Raw genomic sequence first — 24,613 nt, forward strand, 5'->3', positions numbered from 1 at the left:
TTGTTCTACACAGTCTTGAAATTCTTTAGGAAAAGCAGCTGCTGCTGCTGCAAAATCTGTACTTGCCACCTCACCATATAATTTTACACTGTGGCACTTACTTTGAGACTTAAATCTCATGAACCAACCTTCGCTTCCATCTGTCTTTTTAAGATCCTCAAAAATTATTTTTGTTTCTCAGTTATAACAGCCTGCGTCAGAGGAATGTTTTCCTGATTCAAGTCATCCACCCAAGATAATAATTTTTCCATTTTTTCATGAAGTTTACCCCTGCTATAACGTACATGTTTTGAATTTAGTGCTGCTGTAGATTGTTGTGCAGACTGTTTTATTTTATCTGAATTTTTCATAATTGTAGTAACAGTCGATGGAGGTAAGTTCATACTTCTACAGACATTAGCACGTGTCTGCCCATCTTCCATTCTTCAAATCACCACCTTCTTTTCAAGTGTGATTGATTTCCGTGCCTTCTTAACACCAAGTTCTGCTAATTTTTCTGCACTTCTATTATCAGACATGGTATGTAATTTATTAATTTAAATATGTATGTATGTAAAAAAAAATTAAATACAACAATTAGGTAGATTCAACATTAAAACTAGGTTTGATACATATATGTCGCAGTAGCTCGGTAAACACTAGAGTGCCTGCTAGCATCGTTTCTCAGTCAACCAAAATTACAGTAAGAAAGCACACGCAGGCAACCGGCTTTATTGTGAATCGGCATAAATTGAACTGGTGTAAACCGAGGGCTGCCTGTGTATGCATATATATAAAAACTAGAATAAGCCAAAGAAAAAGTGCAAGGCTTTGGGCTAATTTACAGTGTTTTTTTTTTTTCATTTAGCATAAAAAGATCATCTTCATCATTCTTATCAGAGTTCTGAAGTGGCTTGAAAGTTTCATGTTTAGTCTCTAGTGCAGATTCCCAAATAATCTGACTCTCAGCCAATCTCTGGCACTTCAAGTAGTACAGGTTTCCAATGTTTCATGCATGAACCAATATCCATGTATATACGCATGCATGTATTTCTATAAATTAATGAAGACCATCAGATTTCAATATACGATTGTGCATATGTTTATACTTTTAGTTTCCATAAACTCCCACAAAAGTTTTTCCTCCCATCTTTCAAAATGGAGAATATCCTCAAATATCCTGCAGCTTATTTACAGTATATATATATATATATATGAGAAAGTATGGTATTAACATATATGAATCAAAGAAATAATAAAATTTATCTTGTTATTTTGCTAGGACTAATCACATTATAGAATGGGATAAAAGCTCAGGAGGACTTCCGCTCCCGAATTATAAAAGAAGTCAACTGTTCTCCGCTCAGAACAAAACCTTAATAGAAACCAAGGACCGATTCTGCCCAAGATCTGGAAGACCCTTGTTAGATCTTTCAACATGTCAGAACTGAATTTTGCTGCCAATTACAAATCGTTCCTACACAACAACTAGCAGATCATACACGTGCTATGCATGTGATGTATGTATTCTTCTGCTTTTATAAAAAAATACAATTGTATTCGGTTTACTTTATGGTTTTAGTGTTAACAGTTTTAAGAATTTAAGTGTTCTTGATATTTTTATACATCTTTTACCCTGATGAAGCCAGCAGCCACAGTTGGTGGAACTAGTTGGTATAACTTTGTTTTAAAATAAATTTGACCAAAAAAACCCACATAGTAGTCATTTATTCTCTCCTACAAAATTTATCATATTTACTAATGATAACTACTCTTCATCAATAACTGGAGAGCAGGGGTCTGTTGTACTTGAAACAAGCTCTACCAGAGAACATAAAAATAAGTTGTTAGGTACATGTGTACATTTACATTGGGTGTGTTCTCAGGCCACTTTTTGTTCTGCAAAGATAAAAATCCACTTAAAAACCTGGATTTTTACCTTTGCAAAAACTCATCACCTTCACATGAGACTGGCAACCTTGTCCCTTCAGTTGAAAAGCTGCTCTCCATCACCTTTGTGTTTACACAGGTCAAAAAGAAAGAAGTTTCTTTCTTCTATTTTTTTTTCACATATATATATATATATAATTAATCTCACACATATGGAACTGCAGCCCTTGGAGCACCTTAGTGCCACATTTTTTTGAAATAAATGGAGCTTCTGATATTTGAGGAAAACTTGAAGAAGGCTGGCCAAGAGAATAGGAATACAGCTAGATTTGAAGAAAGAAAGGAAGTAAGGGAAGCAGGTTTCGTGAGGTTGGAATGAGAATGGATGTTGAGCAACTGCTGTGTCATTAACAGAAGTAGTGAAAGAATGATGGAAACCAAATGGAATGATGAAAAATAATAGATGCTAACTATTCTTTATATATCAAATTAAGCCCAAGAAGAGGTATCCTTTGAAACTTATTCTTTCTTCTCTCTCAAACACAGACATAAATAAAAAATGAAAACATGTTAGGGAAAAAAAATATACACTTTTATTTGAAACAATATCACAGCATAATGCATAAAGATGGTGTGAAATTGAATATTTGTCGAACCAATCGACCAGATGGTTCCAGTGATTGTAGCCATTAGCTGCAATCATCAGAAATATCTTTCAAAGTTACAAGAAATGGTCAAATTATGTGATGTGCTAGAAGACGACATGATATTGCTTAAATTATGCCTGTGAGGTTCATGTATATACGATAATCATCACATCTGAAATTTTATATATATATATAAGTTGCCATTCATTGTATGAAGGGATCAAAAAATAAAAATATTATGCATTCAAATCTATTTGCAGACCTATATGGGTTTGCACAACTGGAGGTATTAAAGAACAGAAATATTGAGGGTAACTAAACGACGAATTTAAAAAAAAAAGGCAAAAAATATATTAAGAAATAAATTATTAATTATCAAATATGAACCTGAGCAATCAAAAAGTATGAATCCACAAATTAAAATCTGTTTCAGATTTTACTGTCCTTGTGGAGTTCCAAGCTACCTAACTTAAGGCCTAAAAATGTACTAATCGATTATAAAGGAGCAATAGCATCAGTTTATAAATTTCTACCAGATTTCCTAGTAAATACTGCAAGATGTTTTACATTTGTATAAATCTCCTGATAGCAATCCTATAACATTAAACAGCCAATTTCTTATTAAATTTATGAAAAATTAAAACAAGTTGCAAAATTATATCAATTTCAAACACCATAAATAAATACTTTTCCCTTTCTATAAGTAAAAGCTGCAGTCAAACTTTAAAACAAGTCTAATAATGACTGGGCATGAGAAAATTTAGGGTAATGTTTATGTAAAAATAAAACCATCAAAAAGAATGAATGAATATTCAGGGAAGTTAAATACTAAAACTACATAATTATTGGAAAAGAGTAATGCACTTTTACAGACAGTTGCAAACAACAAATACAAGAATCTCAAGAAATACATCTTTTTTTAATTGGAATTCAACTTGAGTCGCACGTTAATTTGATATTATTAGACAGATGAAAAAGAATGAATGAATATTCAGGAAAATTTTGCAGGATGATTTGGATAGTTTGGAGGACTGGGCTAAGGAGAATGGATGTCAATTTAATGTGGAAAAATGTAAGGTTTTGCATTTTGGGGTGAAAAGATTAGCAGCAGTATATTACATTGGTGGAACTGTACTCCAGGAGATTGACAAGGCCAGGGATTTGGGAGTGTTGGTGGATAGGGAGTTGAGGTTTAGGGAGACACATTGCAAAAGTGACAAAATCAGCTCATCAAATCGCTTGGTTGCTGAAGAACACTTTAACGAGCAGAGACAAACAGGTTATTGTTCCTCTGTATCGAGCCTTGATAAGATCCCATCTAGACTACTGTGCCCAGATATGGGCACCAGAGTTTCTTCTTGATGTGGAGATGGTGTAGAGGATCCAGAGACGAGTGACCAAGATAATAGCAGGACTATTGAATGAACCTTATGAGAACAGGTTGAAGATTTGTGGGCTGCAGAAATTGATTGATAGGCAGAAAAGGGGTGATATGATTGAGACATTCAAATTACTGAAGGGTTTCTATAAGATTAATTCAGAAGATATTTTTGAGAATAGGACTGGTAGTGGGAGGACTAGGGGGCCATCCATGGAAGCTTGGTAAGTGTGTGGTTAGCAAGGATGTTAGAGTTAGGTTTTTTTACTTGGAGAGTGGTATATGAGTGGAATAAGCTGCCAGAGTCTGTTGTGGGTGCCATGAATGTAAATGAGTTCAAGGTGAAGTATGATATGATAGATACTGTGTGAATGCCGAATAGTTGTTCTTGAGATGATGTTGGGCCTCCCTCAATGAGTCTAAGGACTCCTTGGAGCTTCCCATAATAATAATAATAATAATAATAATAAAAAAGTTAAATACTAAAACTACATAATTATTGGAAAAGAGTAATGCACTTTTACAGACAGTTGCAAACAACAAATACAAGAATCTCAAGAAATACATCTTTTTTTAATTGGAATTAAACTTGACTCACAAGTTACTTGATATTATTAGACAGATGGGAAGTGAGCAGTTAGGATTTAACTTGAGCCAGAATCAAATTAACACACCTATCTAAAATTCTTAGGAAAAAGTGCAAAGTAGAAGAACACATACACAGAGAGAGAGGAAGTGGTAATATGCTGCATTACTCTAAACTTAGGAAGAAAAAATAAAAAAACACCCCTGCTTAAGGAGAGGGGACAAAATACCCTAATGAATAGCAATTTTAAAAGTAGGACACAATAAGAAAGATATGACCCTGACTGCATTTATAGGAACTAAGTATTCTTTTCCTTATAGAATCTGTACCTTCACTGTTAGCTTTTGAGTAGGGATTAGCCAGTTTTGAATGATTTTCAGATTTGTTTAAATGATGTAAATTATAGGTTTTAATTTTTCATGTGTGCAGGATATAAGGAGTCTGGATCCTCATAAGAATTATTTACATTGCTTTGCTACTATAATTTTTTTAATGAATTTTGTTACTAGCTGATAGTAAATTGACAGATAACGAGTTAGAGTTTTCCTTTCCTAAGGAAAAGCCTTGGAACTATTTTTAAGAAAATACCTGATTATATCAGTGGAAGGATTACCTAGGATTTAACCCCCCCCCCCACTTTCACCACAGAAGGGGATGGTTGTGGTGGTGCATAGCTATCTTTATGTACTCTGCAAGGAGGAATAATGAACTGACTTAATTATGAATTGATAATGTTAACAGTACAAGTCTAATCCTAATCCATCTTAGGAAATATCCACATATGACAATATACAGGTATCCCTTGAATAACATGATTAATTAATCAAATACAATAATCAATGGTAAAAATTACAATTCGTCCATGATCAGATCAATTACTGTATTAATAATTTGTTTTATTTATATGGTACTCTTTTAGGAAAGATGAAAAATGAATGCAAAGTAAATGTTTAATAAATGCTTGAACCTACATTAGTTACTGCAATTTAAAAAAAAAAAAAAAAAAGAAAGAAAGTTATCAAGAGTTGTTTGAACAGTTTTAATTTTTTTCTTATGATATTTAAATTATCAGCACAAATTCTACAGTAACAAGCAAAATGACCCTCTAGACCTCAGCAAACAAGCATTTTGCGATTAACATCTGGATCCATATCCATTACTTGCTGTTTAAGTGATTCTAAACTGCAAAATATTCAATCCAATTCTTTGATTGTTATCTCCTTTGGAACCTCACCTTCACATTCCATTTATTCGTTGTCTTCATATGCGCATTGCTGTTCAATTTCAAGAAGATCGTTGTCACTCAAATATTTTGAATATTTGAATCCAATAATTCTTTAACATCTTCTGCATCACCATCAAAATCTTCACCAATTGCAACAATTTCTTCAACCACTGTGTTTGCAGGATTTTGGAAACCACCTCAATCATTAGAGCATTCTGAAAAAGGTTTTTTCAAACAGCTCTCATGCAGGTAGAAGACACTTGCTCCAACGAATCATAAATGTTTTCAATTGCATGTTTATTGTTAAAATTTTTTTAAAATTCATGGAGCGTAATTGCATTTTCTCCTGTTGTTGTTTCTACTGCCTTTGAGAATGTCTTTTTAAGAAAATGGGCTTTGAAAGTTGCAATGACACCCATGTCCATGGGTTGTAGCAGTGATGTTGTATTTGGTGGAATTTTGGTAAATTTAAAAGCATGTTAATTAAAACTCTTGCCGCATATATAAAGGGATTGTCGCAATTAATTTTGGCATGTTAATCAAATCCCACATTAAGCAAGGGATCTTGTATATTGGCACATCTGCATATTAGCACATATACATAGATGCTAAACTAGAGAACTGATTTTTAATTAATATTAATATTTTGCTGTTTGATTTTAACTGCATACTGGATTTTTTTAAATAAAAAAAATCATATTTGCCTATTGTTAAGGAAATGAAACTCAATTTGTATTATCAGTTGACTTTGTTGTCACTTTTTCAGCACTTTAGTTCATACTTTTCCGATGAAAGTTTCCAACCCAAATCACAATCATTTTGTATTGTAAGCTAAAATTTGCTCTGAATAAACTGGCAAGTTTTTAAGATGTTTTATGCATCATATGGAAATGTAGTTCTAAAAAATGCTTATATTATTTATAAAAAGATCAGAGAATACTTTTTATTTAACACTTTGAGTTTGATGTAAACACCCTATAGTCCTATCGATGTATATTTACATCGATAGGACTCAAAGTGTTAGTATGTTCCTTACTCCTTCCTTAAACTATGTGAGAAGTCCATATATTGAAAGTGAAAGAGTAATAAAATTATGACTGAACCTAGTCAATACTTGACAAGTTCAATGAGCCAGTATTATCAGTTCTGTTATGATTCTTTGATTTCAATAAAGTTTTATCAATTTACTTTCCTAAGTGATATTTAAATTATTTAGATTCTAAGTTGTTTTTCTTCCCTTCCCATAAAAAAGCTCAACATTTATCTGTGTTTAGACCATGCTGTGCTGTTTTGCATAATAATAAAGCAAATGAAAAAAACTTTGTAATAAGAACAGTCTGATAATGCTCAAAAAAACTTATATTTGGAATTTTTAGTTTTACACATGTTAATCATTTGAGATAGGTGTTTTCTTTTTTTATTCATTTCTTCCCCTCCCCCTGCAATTTGTTACTTAGTGATGGAACTTTTAACAAATAATGAAATAAAATGAATTTTTATATTTTTTTATATAATCCATTAAATATATATGAAAATATTTTATGAAACTAGCCCAATGTGACATAATAATGTTATCTCATTGTCTCAGTTGTAAAAATCACAAAAATTAAGTAACATGTTACCATTATAAATAAGCTGTTTAAAATTACATGTCTTTTTGTGAATAAAACAGAAGACTTAATATATGTGTGTGTGTGTGTGTGTGTGTGTGTGCATGTATACATAACAGGGTTGGTAAATGACATGCTATATTCAGATACATACAAAATATTTAAAAACGAATGTATAACTTAATAACACAAAACTTAATACTTCGGCACTCAAAATAAAAAAAATCAAAGAGAACATTGTTACATGCTTATATATTAAAAGAAGGCTGGTACTTGCAAATGCAATTATATTAACATAAAATTATAATACAATGCATTAGAGATATGCTCAATTTGGAAACATACAAAAAACAAATATAATGGTGCAATGTATTAATAAAATAAAGGGAAAAATGTGACTAAAAATAACGTTTTGTAGGTGGGATTCACATAAAAAAAAAATTAAATATACAGATATACACAATGCTATGATACAACCCTCCCCCCCATCTCAAAATATCAATGTTACTGTAGTATAAGAAACTGAATGATAGCCATTTCTATCCGATAACAGTGTTTGCTTAATAATATTATCTAATGAGTGAATTCATTTTAAATAATGTATGATGTCTATCAGTAACATGGAATGGCACAATTATTATATTATAGGCATACATTGCAGCATGTATGTAATCTGGAAACAATTATTAACACGTTTTATACTATAGTACAATATGGACATCATTGCTATAATGAAGCAGTAACAGAACATGAACGTACACATACATACATGCTCGAAACAAATATCCTGATTATGGAAAATTAATCTTCCATATCACTGTACAGTAATGATACACTGAAGTTCTTTTTTTCTTTTTTAAATGCAGTTTTTGTAAACACTGAATACATTTATTTTTCTGGTACAGGTGGCTTCTTTTTTGGAACTTTTTTCCGGGCACCAGTTTTCTGCACATGACTATTGATTTGTTCAGTTACCCTTTTCACAAGCTCATTCAGTTCAGCCTAAATATAATTGGAGGTAAAAAAAAAAAGTTTTCATTAGTTTTCAATTATAAGAAAAAATTTTCAAAGAGGACAATATTAAACACAATTAACAACTTTGCTTCTGAAACTTTTATGGATAAGGAACATATTACTGTTATAAATCTGCTATTAATTTCATATAAAAATGGTAGACAGAGCCATTCTTTTATTTAGATCTTGACTAGGTTCGTGTATATATCTTTATAGTGCACTTCATCAGGAGAAAAAAATACTGAATTATATGGCTGAGTCTGGCCACAAGCAAATAATGGTCACATTAGTACATATTTGAAGATGACTAAGAGTAGAAATCTGATGAGATTAGCAATCTGATGAGAGTGTCTGTGTATGCCAGGTTTTTAATGAAAAATGACCAAACTTGATGCATGATCATGCCTTGTTTCTTATTATACTGATGTAGATTTTTAACATTTTGGATGCCTCTTTAAATGCTCTGGCATAGAAATTGTAGTTAATGCATACTATTTCAGTAAATTATCATAGCATTTTTTTAAATTTTTTTTTAAATATTTAATCCACACACACACACACACACACAAGGCCACCAGTCCTATAGCACACTAATGCAAGGTTTCCCAAACATTGTTTTCCGTGGCCTGGTTATTTTAATACTTTATCTTCATGACCCACTTAAATTTTTAGGGCCAATAGGTAAAATAAAACAGATTTTTACTTATTAAAAATACGCTCCCTCTCTCAATGCTTAACTCAAACTGAACAAGCAAAGTGAGTACGTGGTGGGTGAGTAAAACAAACGGCAGACTGCCAAACGATTCAGCTGGTGTCGCGGTTGCCGCCGCACAGCCTCGACATTAGTTCAGCTACTTTACTGTGAACAAAGAGACTGTGAAATGGCAATGCAGACGGAGTGCATTTTCGTCTCTATTAATTAAATTATTTATTCATTAGTCCCGATTAAATGCTATTTACTTGTATTTTAGAGTTTCGTGAAAAAAAGAAACCCAAAACGAAACACCTAGGTTTTCGAGTTTTTTTTAGGCGACCTGGCATTTAGCTTTCGTGACTCGGTGCTGGGTTGTGACCCACCATTTGGGAAACGCTGCACTGATGCAATGGGCAAGAGGAATAGAAGAAAGGAGGAGTCTGTTTACATTTTGCTTGAACAGCTGAGGGTTTTTATCTTTGGGGAAGGCAGAATGGGGGAGACTTCCAAAGGACAGAAGTAGATGGGATGGAGAAGGAGGACACAGTGAAGTTGGGTCGATGTTTTAAGATGGGCTGTAAAGGGTGTTGGTTAGCAGTGGCTCTTATTTTAATGATTTTGGAGGAGAGTGGAGGAATGATAGTGATCAATTCAGCAGAGCACTGTCCATGAAAGTATCTGCAGAGGATTGAAGTGGGTCTGTGAGAGAGGGATCATCAATTAGCCAGACTGCCTTCTTCTGGATAAAATCGAGCAATCTTAGAGAGGATTTTGGTGTACTATCCCAAATATGGGAGCAATATTCCATGGATGGGCAGATTTGCGCTTTGTATAGGGTTAGCAGCTGTGAAGGGGTGAAGTAGTGTTTTGTGCTGTAATGTCAAGTTTCTTGGTGGATGGAGAAGCTATAGTTGAATACGGTTGTGCCAGGAAAGATAGAGGTGCAGGTCAGTCCAAGAAGAGAAATCTGATTGTGTTTGGATACTCAGTATTACTGAAGGTAAGGGAGAGGGATGCGAGCTCTTTCTTGTGAGAGGTCAGACAGGACTGAGTTTTGGTGGCATTGAAGTTTACAAGGTTGTCCTTGCTCCACTGGGATATAGCTAGGAGATCTGAGTTCAGGTCCCTGATCGTAGTAGATGTTGAGAATTCTAATACTTTGCCCTAACAGGTTTGTCGAATGGAAAGGAGGAATGGAGTATACTGTTGTCAGCAAAGCTTTGGATAGGATTGGCAGTCTATGAGAGCAGGTCGTTTATTATATTATATACAAGAGGAAGAGAGTGGGTGAAAGGACCGAACCCTGTGGTACTCCTGCATTGGTGGGGAAATCTGAGTAGAGTAAGTAGTTCACCATGATATTTAGTGAGTGACCAATGAGAAGTTGGTGATCCAGTTGCAGAGTGGGGAAGGCAGACCATGTGATGGGCTTGGTGAGTAGGTCCCTGTGCCAAACCCGATCAAATGCCTTTGAAATGTCGAGAGCAACACGCAACTTTCTCTAAATTTCTCCATGGATTGAGTCCATGTGGGGTGGGGTGGAGTGAAAGTAAGATCAGCTGTAGATCACGAGTAACAGAATCCATACTGCCGGTCAATGATTAATCGGTATGTCTCTAGATGGTTCAAGATAGTTGTTGGAAGCTTTTCCACTTGGTAATAATATCGACCTTTATTGACATCTCATCAGTGGGAGCCAGACCCAGAGGTGATACTAAGGTTGAAGTAAAAAAATAAATTTAGTTTAATCCTTTATCCAAGTGTAAGCAAATGAAGTTTGCACCTGAAGTATTTTCAGGACTGAGGCAACTCAGGCGCAAACTTTGTTTGCTTACGCTTGGATAAAGGATTAAACTAAATTTATTATATTATATTATAGTCTAACCAAGTGGGGAAAAAAAAACTTCCAACAATAAGGTTGAAGTAATATGATTTCTGCATTACTTCAACCTTAATATCATGAGACCTCAATAAAGGTCAAAACCGGTCTGGGTAGTGATCCTTCCCATAATGCATAGTATTATACATGTCCACAAGGATATATGCTTTGCATTATGGGATACTAAGGCAAGTGATGTGAGGTCATTAGCTTCTATATACGAGTTGCCCCAGTCCAGAAAATACTTCAGGTGCAAACTTTGTTTGCTTACACTTGGATAAAGGATTAAACCAAATATATAATTTCTTGATATTATTAATTTATAAATGGTTCAAGAGTTGGTTGTTGATGACCTTCTCCACAATTTTTGAGAGAACAGATGACTTTTATCACCTTTCTTTAGGATGGGCTAGATGTGGACCTGTTTCCATATTGTTGGGTAGATGCCAGTTGAACAGGATAGATTGAAGAGGCAATATAAGCACAATTTTTTAACACAATAAGTGGGATAACATCAGGACCAAATGCCTTGTTTTTGTTCAGGTTGTTAAGGATTCGTTGGATTTCTTTTTGTCAGAAGACCAATGGAGACATGAAGGGAGTCATTCTTCATGGAGTGGAAGGAACTTTGCCCAGGTCATCAATGCAGGAATTGGAAGAGAAGAGTGATGCAAATAAGCTGACCTTGACTTTTGGTGAGGTGACTACAGTACCATCTGGATGTGAGAGTAGTAGAAATCTGGCTGGGCAGAAGTTGCATCCAATGGCCTTGGCAAAGGACCAGAAGGAGCGACTGCCATTTGGACAGGAGGCGAGTTTTCAGCATTTGGCCCTTTCAAAGTCTCACTTGGACTTGGTGATGTCCAAGTCAGACTTTGCAACTGTTTTTTTACAACTGTTGCAGGCTGCAGTATAGGCAGAGAGGGCAGCTGGAGTTTTGGTCTTGAGCCAATTGTGGTAAGCAGAGGTTTTTTTTCTCTTATGGCATTAGCACACTTTTTTTGAGAACCAAGGCTTGGATGGTGTCTGAGAGTTTAGACCGGAATGGACTGGAATAGAGGATGAAAGCTTTCATTCCTGTGAGGATGATTTCTGTTATTCAGCCTGAGCAGGTGATCAGAAGAACTAAAGCAGTAGTCAGACCATGTGAAGGAGGAATAAAAGTTATGGAGGTCCTCCCAGTTGGCACCCTACACCCACCAGTTCACACAAGACTGTGAACTGGTGGGTGTAGGTTGTTCTGCAGCAAAAGAGACTTGTATGATATTGTGGTCTGTTTCCAAGAGGAGAAGCGACAACCACAATATATCTGGAAGGGGAGCTTGTCAGGAAAAGGTCAAGTATTTTGGCAGAATGGAGGGAGTTGTCTGGTATTCTGGTGGGAAGACTGATGATCTGAGTTAAGTCATTGCTGATAGTGAACGCCTCAGCATCCCTGCTTGCTTGATTGGTTAAACTGAAGAAGGGGAACCAATATGAGTTGTGGACATTGAAGTCCCCAAGAAAGATGACCTCATTATTGAGGTACTCAGACAGCAGAAAGTCGAAGAGATCAAAATGGTTGATGGAGTTTGGAGAGCAATAGAGGAAGCATATGAAAAGGGGCAGGTTGATCTGGTAGAGAAATTTTGAGCCAAAGCAGATCAAATAGTGGGGATTCAAGGATTTGCAGTCACTGGCATGGTATGTCAGTTCTCACAAATGCCATCCTTGTGGTGGATAGAGCAGTGTAATGTGTAGTTTGGGCAGTTTTGAAAGGAATAGTAGTTCTGGTTTAGATGACTGTAGGTGGTGCACATTATTTATATTGCTGATCTAGTGTTCAGTATTTGCTGTATGTGCTGCTAGTCCTGATTTATGTTTTCTTTTTTTTTCCACATCCTTGCTAGGTTCTGATCTATATCTTTCCTGAACAGTCAGTCCTACATAGCAGTTTCTACACATGCAAGTGATCTTGTAAACCATCAATTTCTTGAATAGTGAATGGGGAAGGATGACTGGATACCCTGTATAGAGTCAAGTATCCTGTGACTGGATACTTGAAGGTATAAAGTAACCTTTATACCTTCTTCTTCTTAGGTATAAAGGTTACTTTATAAAGTAACCTTTATACCTTCTTGATGCAATATTTTTGATATTTTGTCTGAGAATAAGCAAATGTAAGGGAATAACACTGCTCCTCCATTCTTAATCATACGATAGTCTAGAGCAGAGGTCGGCAACGCAGTGCCTGTGGTGAATTTTTAGTGCACCCTCAGAGAAATTATTGTAAACTGCTTTGGAGCCCGCAGCGGTAATTTTGCAACGTAGATCGCAGTATATCTGAGAGATACATTCATTATTAGTATGCGCTAAAATGCAAGAAACATAAAGAAAAAACACTGCAAATATAATATAATACATGATGGTACAAATTAAGTGAATATTGAATCCAACATTATTTCATAGCTGAATATAGAAACTAAAAGTTTTGGCAGATGCAAGCATAAGTAGTGCCTTATGGGCAACTCATAGTAAAGGTGGAGCAAGCTCCAGACCTCTTTCCTTAGTATTTTCCATAAATGTAAAGCACATCTTGCAGAGGTCAGCAATCTTTTTAATATGAAGAGAGCAATATAAATTTTGAAAATTACGGGGGGCTCATGACACAAGCATTTTTCCTCTCATTTCATGCTTAGAAATTCTATGATTAGTTGTTTTTAAGAAAAATGACATTTCAAATTTTAACATTTTTTATTTACCTCACTTTTACAACATATTATTGTCACATATAAATGAATATAAAATACCATAAAAAATAAAAATAAAAAATGAATACAAAAAGAATATTCATGTTAACAATTAGCATGTATCTGTCAGATCAGACGTGAGCGGCTTGCTTTATCAATCATAATGGTAAATGTATTTGTTTATTATGCAATAATAGTGTGGCTATTTCTAAAAAAAGTAATATAGAAAGATATTTCAAAACCATTCATGCCAATTGTAATTTTAAGTTTAATTATTTAAATCAGGAGGAGTCGGCAACGCAGTGCCCGCAGTATTGCACCCTTAATATTAAAAAGGTTGCCGACCACTGGTCTAGAGGGTTATTTTAGAATTTTATTAACCAGTTTTTTTTGTTATGTTATAACCATTTTCTGGCTGGTAGGATGAAACTGAGGTACTCTAATTCTTGATTTCTTTTTCTATGTCCATTCAAAGCGTCATCCAAAATGTTGAAAACCAACATCAGCTTGACAATAATCCTACATCAGGTTTGATCATCTTTCATGCAGACCTCAAACGATCTCAACACACTGCTGACCACCATGGCATTTTTCAAATATTATGTATTAATGCTACCAACTACCGCTGTAGTTGGTCTGAGTGACTGAGATGGAGAGTTGTGGAGTAGGCGACATAAAAATAATATGCTACACCATTATCTGCTTGTTGGCAGTCATATAATATACCTCTTCCCCCCATTTCTGATGCCATATTTAGATCTTGACAAAACTAGTCAAGATTGAAATAAAAATTATTTTTTACCTTCAGCACTCAGTAGTTGGTCTTGGGCTATGGTCACCCCCCCCTCTCATAAGCACTCCAGTTTTCCTTTCATAAACATTAAACTAACAGTGAACAAATTTAATAGCAGTATCAGTCAGCTAGCAAGTAAGTATTGGTAATTCATGAAGTTCATGATGCTTTCATAGAAGATGGACTTATGTCTCCTGCTAGAAGGAGACACATGCATCTAGTAAAAAATATAATAATACCCTTTTTATTATTATTGCTGATGACATAGTACTAATAACAGAAAATGAAAATGACATGAACTTCTTGAAAGAATACAATAGCATAATTTGAATTATGGATTCAAGATTTAATGTCAGTAAAACAGAGCTGATGATCCCAGATAGGAATCATAATTGTAATACTTCAGGACTGCTAACTAATAGTGAGAGAACACATTTGATCAGTTGATCCATCTGGGATCATTGCTTTCTGCCAACAGGAGTCATATGGAGGAAGTAAGAAGATAGATTAAAATGTAAAGATCTGCAATGACTCAGCTCATTAAGATCTGTAAAAATATCTATCAACACAAAGATCAGATTGGTCAGATCACTGGTCTTTTCTGTGGTTCGTCATGGCTCAGTCTTGGACAATGAACAAGGCACTTAAGATCAATGCTTTTGAAATGTGAGTCTGGAGAAGGATGCTTCAGGCTTCTTGGACAGAGAAAAGAATCAACTTGAGCATTCAAGATCAATTACATCTTGAAATGAGTCTACAAATGGTATTTTAGACACATTGCAAGAAGAAAGGGAAAGAACATTGAAAAACCTCTTCATGCAGGGCAAGATGCCAGGAGCTAAAAGAGACAGGTCCCATGGAAGACATATGGATCAAATGTCTGCTAATTGGACTAAGGTTGGAGGATGAATTTAGAATGACGGAAGCCAGACAAATGGAGAAGACTAATACATCGGGTAACAAGTCCTCCACCATGAGGAGATTGACGGAGAGAGAGATTATTATTATTCCTTATTCAGTCAGTCCTGAATAAATTCATTAGCCTCCAGCAAAGAACTACAAGATGAAGAGATAGAGTAACACATGTTATGTTATGTGCAAACAGTGTAAACCTTGTGCAGCGATCAGTTGCATTTTGTTGTCAGCCAGAGTGTCACAAGCCTTTTAATTTTGTTTTGTTTCAAATTTAAGTCCTGTTTGACTGTGAAACATGATTTAAATTTTATAAATAAAACAAAACCATATTTGATGGTTTTATTTTAATAATAAAGACCTTCCACTCATTCTGAGATAAAATTATAAAATATTCAGTCTTGATTTGTAATTTAAAAAACAGAAATTAGCCTTTGATATGCAAATCATAACAAATGTTTATTAGGCACTTGTGTAATTGTTTCTAATCTCTTTTTGTACAACTTTTGCTAATACCCCCTGACAATGTAAGCCTGATGACTGAAACTTGTAGGGTTATATTTGTTTAGTTTTTATTAAACTTGCTAGTTATCTTAAAACATGTGGTCTGAATACCAGAAATCTATAGAACTGCAAAATCACAGAAACTTATGTATTCAACCTTGCACAGCTTTTGGTACTTTGTCAACCAATATTTAATGGAAACCTATCTTTATGGGCAGATATATATATATACATCATCTGTTCATCACACCTCCTAAAAAATCAATATTATCAAATCATTAATTAAGAGAGCACATAATGTTTGCTCCTCTCCCTCAGGCTTATAACAAGAACTTCTCAGCTAATTCACTCCTATCTTTCAACGCCTAATGATTCTTCAACAGACTACAGGGTTCCAATCCCTTATATTTCTAGTATCTCTGAAACTATTGGTAGAATTCTGAAGAAGTTATGGCTTAATATCACATATTTTCCTATCAACAATATTTCTCATCTGTTATCATCTATAAAAGACAAACTGTCATCTCTATCATTAGCTGGTTTTATCAGATCCCTTGTAAATGTAAATTGACATACTTTGGGCAGAAAGGCCATTCTGTTGAAAAAAGAATTAACGTACATCAGTGTTACATTGAATATGTGAAACCTCAAAAGTCTGGTCTGGCACAGCCTAGTACTGACACTAAACACAGTATCCTGTAGGATGAAGCTGTTCATAGAAGCAGTTTTAAATATGAACGCTTTTTCAAAGTTTTGAAGCCCTTTTATACCAGCCTAACCTGAATCGGAATGATTAACTATCTGTCTCTCTGCCTAATGCTTGAAAGATTCTTAAGTATGCTGTCTTCTCCTTATTATGGATTTAGATCAAGTGGCCTATTCTCGTTTCATGCCATTTCTTTCTTGGTCTGCTAATTCTACCTTTTCCATTTATTTTATATCCATATGACATTTTTAGTAGTTTAATATTGTTTATTTATTTGATTTAGATGTTCTAACTATTTTAGAACTAATTGACTCAAACCTTCCAACACCTACGTTTTCTTCAAAAGATTGCAAGGTTCCAATTCCTTATATTTCAGATATATCTCTTTAATATCCTTCTTACAATTAACTACTACTTATATAGTAGATTAAACATACAAACTTATTGTTTTAATACTGACTATATTGTAATGCGTACAAATATCTTACATTTCTTAGCCTACCAGTTACGCCAGCAAACTGTCTAGCTTTTTCAAGGCGTTGACAGAAAAGCATAAAAAATTAGTAAATGCAAATTGAAAGGAACATAAAAACGTAAACAATCTAGTAGCTAAGGTTACACGTGCTTAAGGGTCAAAGCTGTATAACTGAGAGGAGACCTCCACATAGCCTTTAAAGGAATGCGGAGAACCGACCAGGGCTTCTGACCTAATGTCCAATCCTCACCTTCTCGTGGTGCACCCTGTTGGGTATCTACTTTGATACTGAACGAACGAGGATGGGCTGGCAATTTGGGATTTAGCCGACCAAATTGTATTCTTATTGGTTCAACCAAAATAAAAAATGATGGTACAACATGACAAAATTTCATGCCGGCTGGGGCGTCGCCCGGTTAAACAAGGCCCCCGTTGTTTTCGCCAGGAAACCAGGGCGAACAGCGAAAAGTCAGCTACTGGAACAAATCAGAAAACAAACCCCAACTCAACATCACCAGAGTTAAAGATCGGTACTATCAACGTAAGAAGCTTGAATGGCAAAGAAATGGAGCTAGCTGAGGAATTAGATAAATACCAGATCGACATAATAGGGGTGACTGAAACAAAAAAGACAAAAACTGGTGAGATCTTTCTGAGCAATAAATACAAAATGTTATATTCAGGCAATGACAATCAATGAAAAGAAGTTGTAGCCATAGTATTCAACACAAAATACGAGGCTAATCTTCTTGAATGGCAGTCAGTCTCAAGTAGAGTAATGTGGGCAAATATGAGAATGGGGAACTGGACAATGAGACTTATTTGTGCCTATGGTCCCACAGAAGGTTCTACTAAGGTAGAAGTGGAGGAATTTTTTGAGGCTTTAGAAAAAGCAACTGACACAATGAAAAAGGAAAAGTTGGTCCTTGTTGGGGATCTAAATAGTAGAGTAGGAAATGACTGTGAGACATACAAAAATATTTTGGGAAAATTTGGAGAAAAGAGCAAAGCTAATAATAATGGCAAATATCTGTTGGATTTCTGCTCAGGACATGGACTGGTTATTACTAACACCATGTTCCAACATAAAAATGTGCACAAATTCACATGGAGAGAAGAGGCAAGGAATAAGAAAAGTCTCATTGACTATGTTATTGTTGATAGTGATGTTTTCTCCCTGGTGCAGGACAGCAGAATGTACAGAGGATTTGAAATTGGAAGTGATCACTATTTAGTCTTGAGCAGGATAAAATTGAATTTCATATTGAAAAGAATGACATGTAAGAAAGTTTTAAAGCGAATAAAAGTTGAGCAGCTCTCAGATGTGAACTGTAGACTAAAATACAGAAATATTATTGAAAAGAAAATGAAAGAGTTTGAGAACAGGAATCAAACCTTGGAGATTCAGTGGCAAACTCTGAAGGAAACATTGATTGATTCTGCCAGAGAGGCATGTGGTGAGGTTGTGTGCAAGGATAAAAAAATCAGAACTCCTTGGTGGACACAGGAAGTTAAAGAGGCAGTGAAGGAAAAGAAGAAAGCATATCAAAAGTTCCTGGCAAATAAGTCAGCTTTTACTCTTACAGAATACAGAGACAAATGTAAGAAAGCTAAACAGTGTGTAAAACTAGCTAAACAAAAGTCATGGGAGGACTTTGGCAAGAATATAGAAAATAAATATCAAGAAGGTGGCAAAATATTCTGGAGGTTGTTGAAGAAGCTTAGGAATGGAGGAAAGAGTGCTGTAAAAGGAATTAGAGATGATAAAGGTGAAATGAAAACAGGAGAAAAAGATATCCTTGAAGTATGGAGTAATTACTCTGAAAAACTGCTAAATGAAACAAGCAGTGATGACAGCACAGTGATAAAACACTGACCAGGCATGCAGTCAGGAATACATATCCATACTTGAAGTAGAAAAAGCCATCAAAGGCTTGAAATGTGGAAAGGCAGCAGGAGTAGATGATATTCGACCAGAAATGCTGAAGTATGGTGATATAAGAGTCTTACAGTGGCTGCACTGCATAGTTCAGAAAGCCTGGACAGAGGGACGAATTCCCGATGATTGGAGTAGAGCTCTCATAGTACCCATATATAAAAAGGTAAAACTGAATGTGAGAATTACAGAGGTATTTCCTACTGAGTGTTTCTGGTAAGATATATGCAAGTATACTTGAGAAACGGTTGAGAAGAATTGTGGAAGAAAAGCTTGGTGAAGAACAAGCTGGATTCAGATCACATAGAGGCTGTCAGGATCAGATCTTCACTTTACGACAAATAGTCGAGAAAGCATGGGAATATAACAAAGATCTGTATTTAGGTTTTGTCGATTTGGAAAAGGCATAAGACAAGGTGCCAAGAGAGAAGCTATTCAATACACTACAGTTATATGGTGTCAATGGGGCATTATATATCACGCAATACTTAGTCTTTATTTGAGTTGTGAGTCAGCAGTTAGAATTGAAGGAAGTACAGGAAGATGGTTTAATGTTAAATCTGGTGTGAGAGAAGGATGTACATTATCCCCTCTGTTATTCATTATCTATATGGATCACATTATGAAGGAAAGTTGTATTAAACCTGATATCAAAATTGGAGATGTCAATGTCAGCTCTTTGCTTTATGTGGATGATGTTATACTTCTAAATAAATCCGCTACAAGTCTGCAAGATTCTCTGACTAAATTGAATAGCTGTTGTAATAGATATGGTATGAAGGTCAGCAATAGAAAGACAAAGACAATGAAAATAGGCAGAATCATTGAAAATGTCAACTGTGTTGTGAATGGAGAACCTGTGGAACAAGTAAAACATTTCAGCTACTTAGGCACAATTTTTACTGAAGAAGGTAAACTAAATATAGAAATAGACAACAGAATCAGCAAAGCTGGTATCGTGGGAAGTCAATTGAATAAATTCATATGGTATAAGAAGGAAATTAGTCGGAACACTAAATTAGCTGTATACAAGACTGTGTTCAAACCAATTTCAACTTATGGATCTGAGAGCTGGGTCAGAAGTAAAACACTTGACCAAAGACTAGAGACCGCAGATATGAGAGTCCTGAGAAAGATTAGAGGCGTGAACAGATGGCATCAATGGCAATATCATATTAAAAATGAGGATATTAGGAAAGAACTTGACATTGTCAGCATCTAGGAATGCGTTAGCAGAGCTAATCTCAGATGGTATGGTCACTTAAATAGAATGGGAGAGGAAAGATTAGCAAAACAAGTGTTCTCTGCCAGGTTGGCAGGAAAACGACCCAGAGGAAGACCAAGATATAGGTGGATTGATACGGTACAAAGTGCCTTAGACGATAGAAATATAAGATCTGATAATGTTGGAGTCTTGACAAGTAACAGACTGATTTGGAGGAAAATTGTAGATAGGAAGTTAGTAATGATGTAATTTTTTCATGTAGTACTGTCATATCCTGTACACCCCTTGAGGGTACATGGCAGGAATTTGATGATGATGATGATGAAGGTTACACGTTTGCGTGACAGAGACTGAGAGGACCTATTGTTCTTATTCATTATCACGCATGCGTGTTTGTTGTAAACGTGTAATGTGATTACTGGCTAACTGTAGTTCAGATGGATTTAGAGAGAGGATCAGGTTTTTCCACGAACTGTTCAGGATAGTACCCCGATTTCTGTTGAGGTTTCCACTGGTTATTAACACTATTGTGGCTTCCTTGAATAAATGACGTCTGTAGTCGTCATCCAAATATGGCATGGAGCTGTTTTTTGATATAAGGAAGCGAGATTGCATTTTTGTAATCCTGTTTTATTGTGTTGTTAGTTGAAGGTATTTTAAGGATTCTCTTGATGGTTTTTGTTTCATACCCATTCTGTTGGAGGATTTGTGTTAAGTATTTTAGTTCTTCGTTGCATCTTTCTTGTGTGCTGGAGATATTGTATGCTCTGTCTCGAAGAGTTTTAATTAAGCTTATTTTTTTGTGAAGGATGGTGGTGTGAGGCTTCCCTATATCAAAAACGTTACAGATAAGCTAGCCAAATTAATGAACAAACACAACGTAAAAGTAGCCTTTCTTCCTATGGAAAAAATCTCAAGATTCCTACATCCACCAAAACCACCTCATCATCCTCTTAAAAAACCAGGAGTCTACAAAATCCATTGCTCTTGCAGAATTTGCTATGTAGGACAGACAGGAAGATCTGGAGAAATACACATGGCTGAACACCAAAAAGACGTACAATACAAAAGAGAACAAAAAAAGTGTCTTGCTTTCCATACCACTTCCACTGGACATGATGTACTCTGGCAAAAAACGATGATGTCATACATAGAAAACAATTGCTACATAAGAAAATTTAAAGAAGCTGCTAATATGCTGAAAAACCCAACCCAATGCAATAAAAATGAAGCTTTAATTCTCCATCAAGTGTGGTCAGCTCTAATAAAAAAATCTACCTCAATCTGAGCTTGGACTGTATGAACGAGAACAAGAACACGTGACATCGTCCAGTATTGTTCAACGTCAATAATGTTTTATATCTGCATTCTGTTATTTGAGTTTATGAATAGCCAAACGGTTATGATTTGTATTTATTAATTTCTCTTGTTTAAACTTTAAGTTATACTATTTACCCCTGAAGATGTAAATTCTGCGATTTACAAAACTTGTCGTTAACTATTATTTCAGTATATTGTATAACTGAATAATAAAAAATGTGGTGTAATCACCGAAGTAGTGTGATTCGTCATCCCATAAAACAGCTTTCCAAGCTTCTACATCCCACTGTACATGCTCTTTGCACAACTGAAGCTATATGTTGGTTCAGGATTAGTGGGGCTTGAATATTGCAGTCCTACCATGAAAACCATGTTGCAAGTCTCGGTTCTGAATGTTTTTATGCAGATTTGATTTCCTGTCAATGTCTGGAACACTGCATCCAACATGTCAGCCGATGAATGGCAGTTTTTACATATAATCCTTCATAGTATCCTATAGTTATGTTCGGTGAGTTTCGTGGGTCATCCACTGCAGGTAGCACTTGCAGCTGACTCCCTCCACTTCCAACTCACTATGGTATCACTGATTGTTGACCTGGAGTGGTCAACAATATGCTGAACAGATAGGCCTGCAGCATAGCATTCTATAACAATGCCCCTTTCAAACTCTGTTAGTTCCTTTCTCGTAGCTATTTCACTCAGATACAGTTGCCCTGATTTGGGAGCATCATATTCCTCCAATATATAATATGTGGCTTGTTACATGGCATGATGCACCTTGCTCATGGGAGTGTCTGTTGACTTCTTTCTAAGCAACATATATATATTTCATGCCTATTGAACACTTAGTACTTTGTTTGTTTAAGAGTTGGATAATGATCGTCCTAATGACTTAATAGTCTTCTTAAAAATGTATATTTACAAGAATTTTGTTGAAAGCCAACTGCCTTATAATTTTTTTTTTGTTATCTTGCAAGTTTGTTGCTAATTTGTCAACAACTGTTCTTATGACTTGATCACTGGCAGGTATGTGATCTACTGGTGCAAGCACAGCAACTAGATGAGTAATATCAAGTGTTGGAGTTAATATAAAATAGATTATTTAAACAGTTTTTGTTGTCAGTTTCAGGATGCTGATGAACAGTCTTATTCAAGATAGTAATTTCAGTTGGTTAAACATTAAATTAAACTTGCCAAGAAATTATAATCTTGTTTAATCCGTAATCCAAGGGTAAGCAAACAAAGTTGCATGTGAAGTATCACAACTAGGCTATTTGTTTATAGAGGTTGATGACATCACATCAACTGTCTTAATATCCCATAATGCAACGCATTATGTAATTTTCTGTCTATATTTAACATTGGAAGTCTTAAAAATAATCATACGAATGTCATTATTTGTAGTTTTATTGATTTTCAACACTGAAAGAGTTCAAAAGTCAATTGTTCCAAAGTCTGTTATCTGCAGTTTTCTTGATTATTTGAATTGCTGTCTAATATCATAAAAGTGCAAAAATCGATTTCTCCAATGGCCATGATTTGTAGTTTTCCTGATTGTTTGGTTGAAGGTGCTAATTCTGACCTATCTCGGTATAAACACACTACAATTAATCATATCGAGTTAACTGAATGAATAACTTGGATATCGTAAATACTGCCTTAATTTTATTTACAACTAAGGCAATAAATGTCGAGTGTAGTTTTATCATGAAGCTTGGTTTTTGTAAACACAATCAGGATCTAATGATAAAGCTGAATTATGTGATCTTAGATTTTTTTTTTGTTGTTGTTGATATTTTGTTTTTTGAAACTGAACATGCTATATTTTAACAATGAATCAGGTCTCCAGGCAAAATTGTTAGAATGTGAATAAATAACTTTCTACAATTTCTTTCTTTCTTTTTTTAATTTGCCTAACATGAAAATTCTACATATAACTGTATTTACTGAAGCTCTGTAACACTACTACGAGGGTGGTCTGAAAAGATCTCGGCCTAACAATGAAATAACGAATTTATAATTTAAAAATTATTTTTATTTTTTAACAATCTTCCTTAAGACTAATAAGGGAGATTATGTTGCCAGCGCAATTATCCCGTCTCTATAGCAGTTCTCAGTAAGATCTGCAAAATACAGCTGCAATCACCTCTTGATTTGAAGGAAAATGCTGACCAGCGAGGAAGAGTTTTAGTTTTGGGAAGAGACAGAAGTCAGAGGGAGCCAAATCTAGGGAATAGGGTGGATGTATCAACAATTCATACTGCAGATCCTTTAATTTTCCTCATTGCCAAAACACCTTTGTGGGAAAGTGCACTGTCCTGATGAAAGATGATTTTTCTTCTTCTGCAAACCGAATCTTTTCTTATGAATTTTTTCGTCTAGTCTGGTTAAAAGATCGGAATAATATTCCCTGGTTATTGTTTTACCCTTTTCAAGTTAATTAATAAACAAAATGCCTTTAGCATTCCAAAACACACATGCCATGACCTTTCCTGCTGACGGAACCAACTTTCTCTTCTTTGGCACTGAACACTGGCTTCTGTCCACTGTTTTCAACTGCTGTTTGGATTCTGGTGTTTAATGGTGAATCCAAGTCTGATCCATAGTAATAAATCTATGCACAAAATCAGTTTTATTCTTGTTAAAATGCTTCAAGCACTGTTCAGAGATTTTCATGCAAGTGCATTTTTGATCTGCTGTGAACAAGCGCAGCACCCATTTTGTACAAAGCTTTTGTTCATTTGCAATTCTTCATGCAAAATATATCCTATATGTTCTTTTGAAATGCCCATAGTCTCAGCAATTTCACGCACTTTGACTCATCAGTCATCCAATACATACATACACTTGATCAATGATTTCTGGTGGTGTTACACTTTTTGGACGTCCTTCACGTGGATCATCTTCAAGGCTGGTATGGCCACGTTTAAACTCGGCAGCCCATTTCTTATTTGTCAAAAATGAAGGAGAAGAGTGTCCATAAACTTTTATGAACTTTGAATGAATTTCTTTTGGCGTTAAACCTTCTTTTACAAAGAATTTTATAACCACACAATACTCAATTTTATCCATTTCAAGGGATACAGACAACACTTTTGCTGTATAAAACAA

General features: G+C 35.1%; 1 protein-coding gene across 3 annotated transcripts in view; it reads right to left on the reverse strand.

Moving 5' to 3' along the window:
* Positions 1-24,613, reverse strand: part of Jarid2 (Jumonji, AT rich interactive domain 2) — a 557,336-nt gene that overhangs the window by 16,608 nt on the left and 516,115 nt on the right. For 2 of the 3 annotated variants that reach the window (XM_090408748.1, XM_090408747.1), the window contains exon 21: positions 7,457-8,317. In XM_090408748.1, the coding sequence (XP_090264874.1) occupies positions 8,204-8,317 (114 nt within the window). In that variant the 3' untranslated portion in view covers positions 7,457-8,203. Of the gene's footprint in view, positions 1-7,456; positions 8,318-24,613 lie in introns of those variants that run through there. The other variant, XR_016549859.1, reaches the window with a different exon arrangement.

The sequence above is a fragment of the Typopeltis vanoorti genome, chromosome 18, assembly GCF_054136105.1.
Source record: "Typopeltis vanoorti isolate ZY-2024b chromosome 18, IOZ_Tvanoo_1.0, whole genome shotgun sequence".
Lineage (NCBI taxonomy): Eukaryota > Metazoa > Arthropoda > Arachnida > Uropygi > Thelyphonidae > Typopeltis > Typopeltis vanoorti.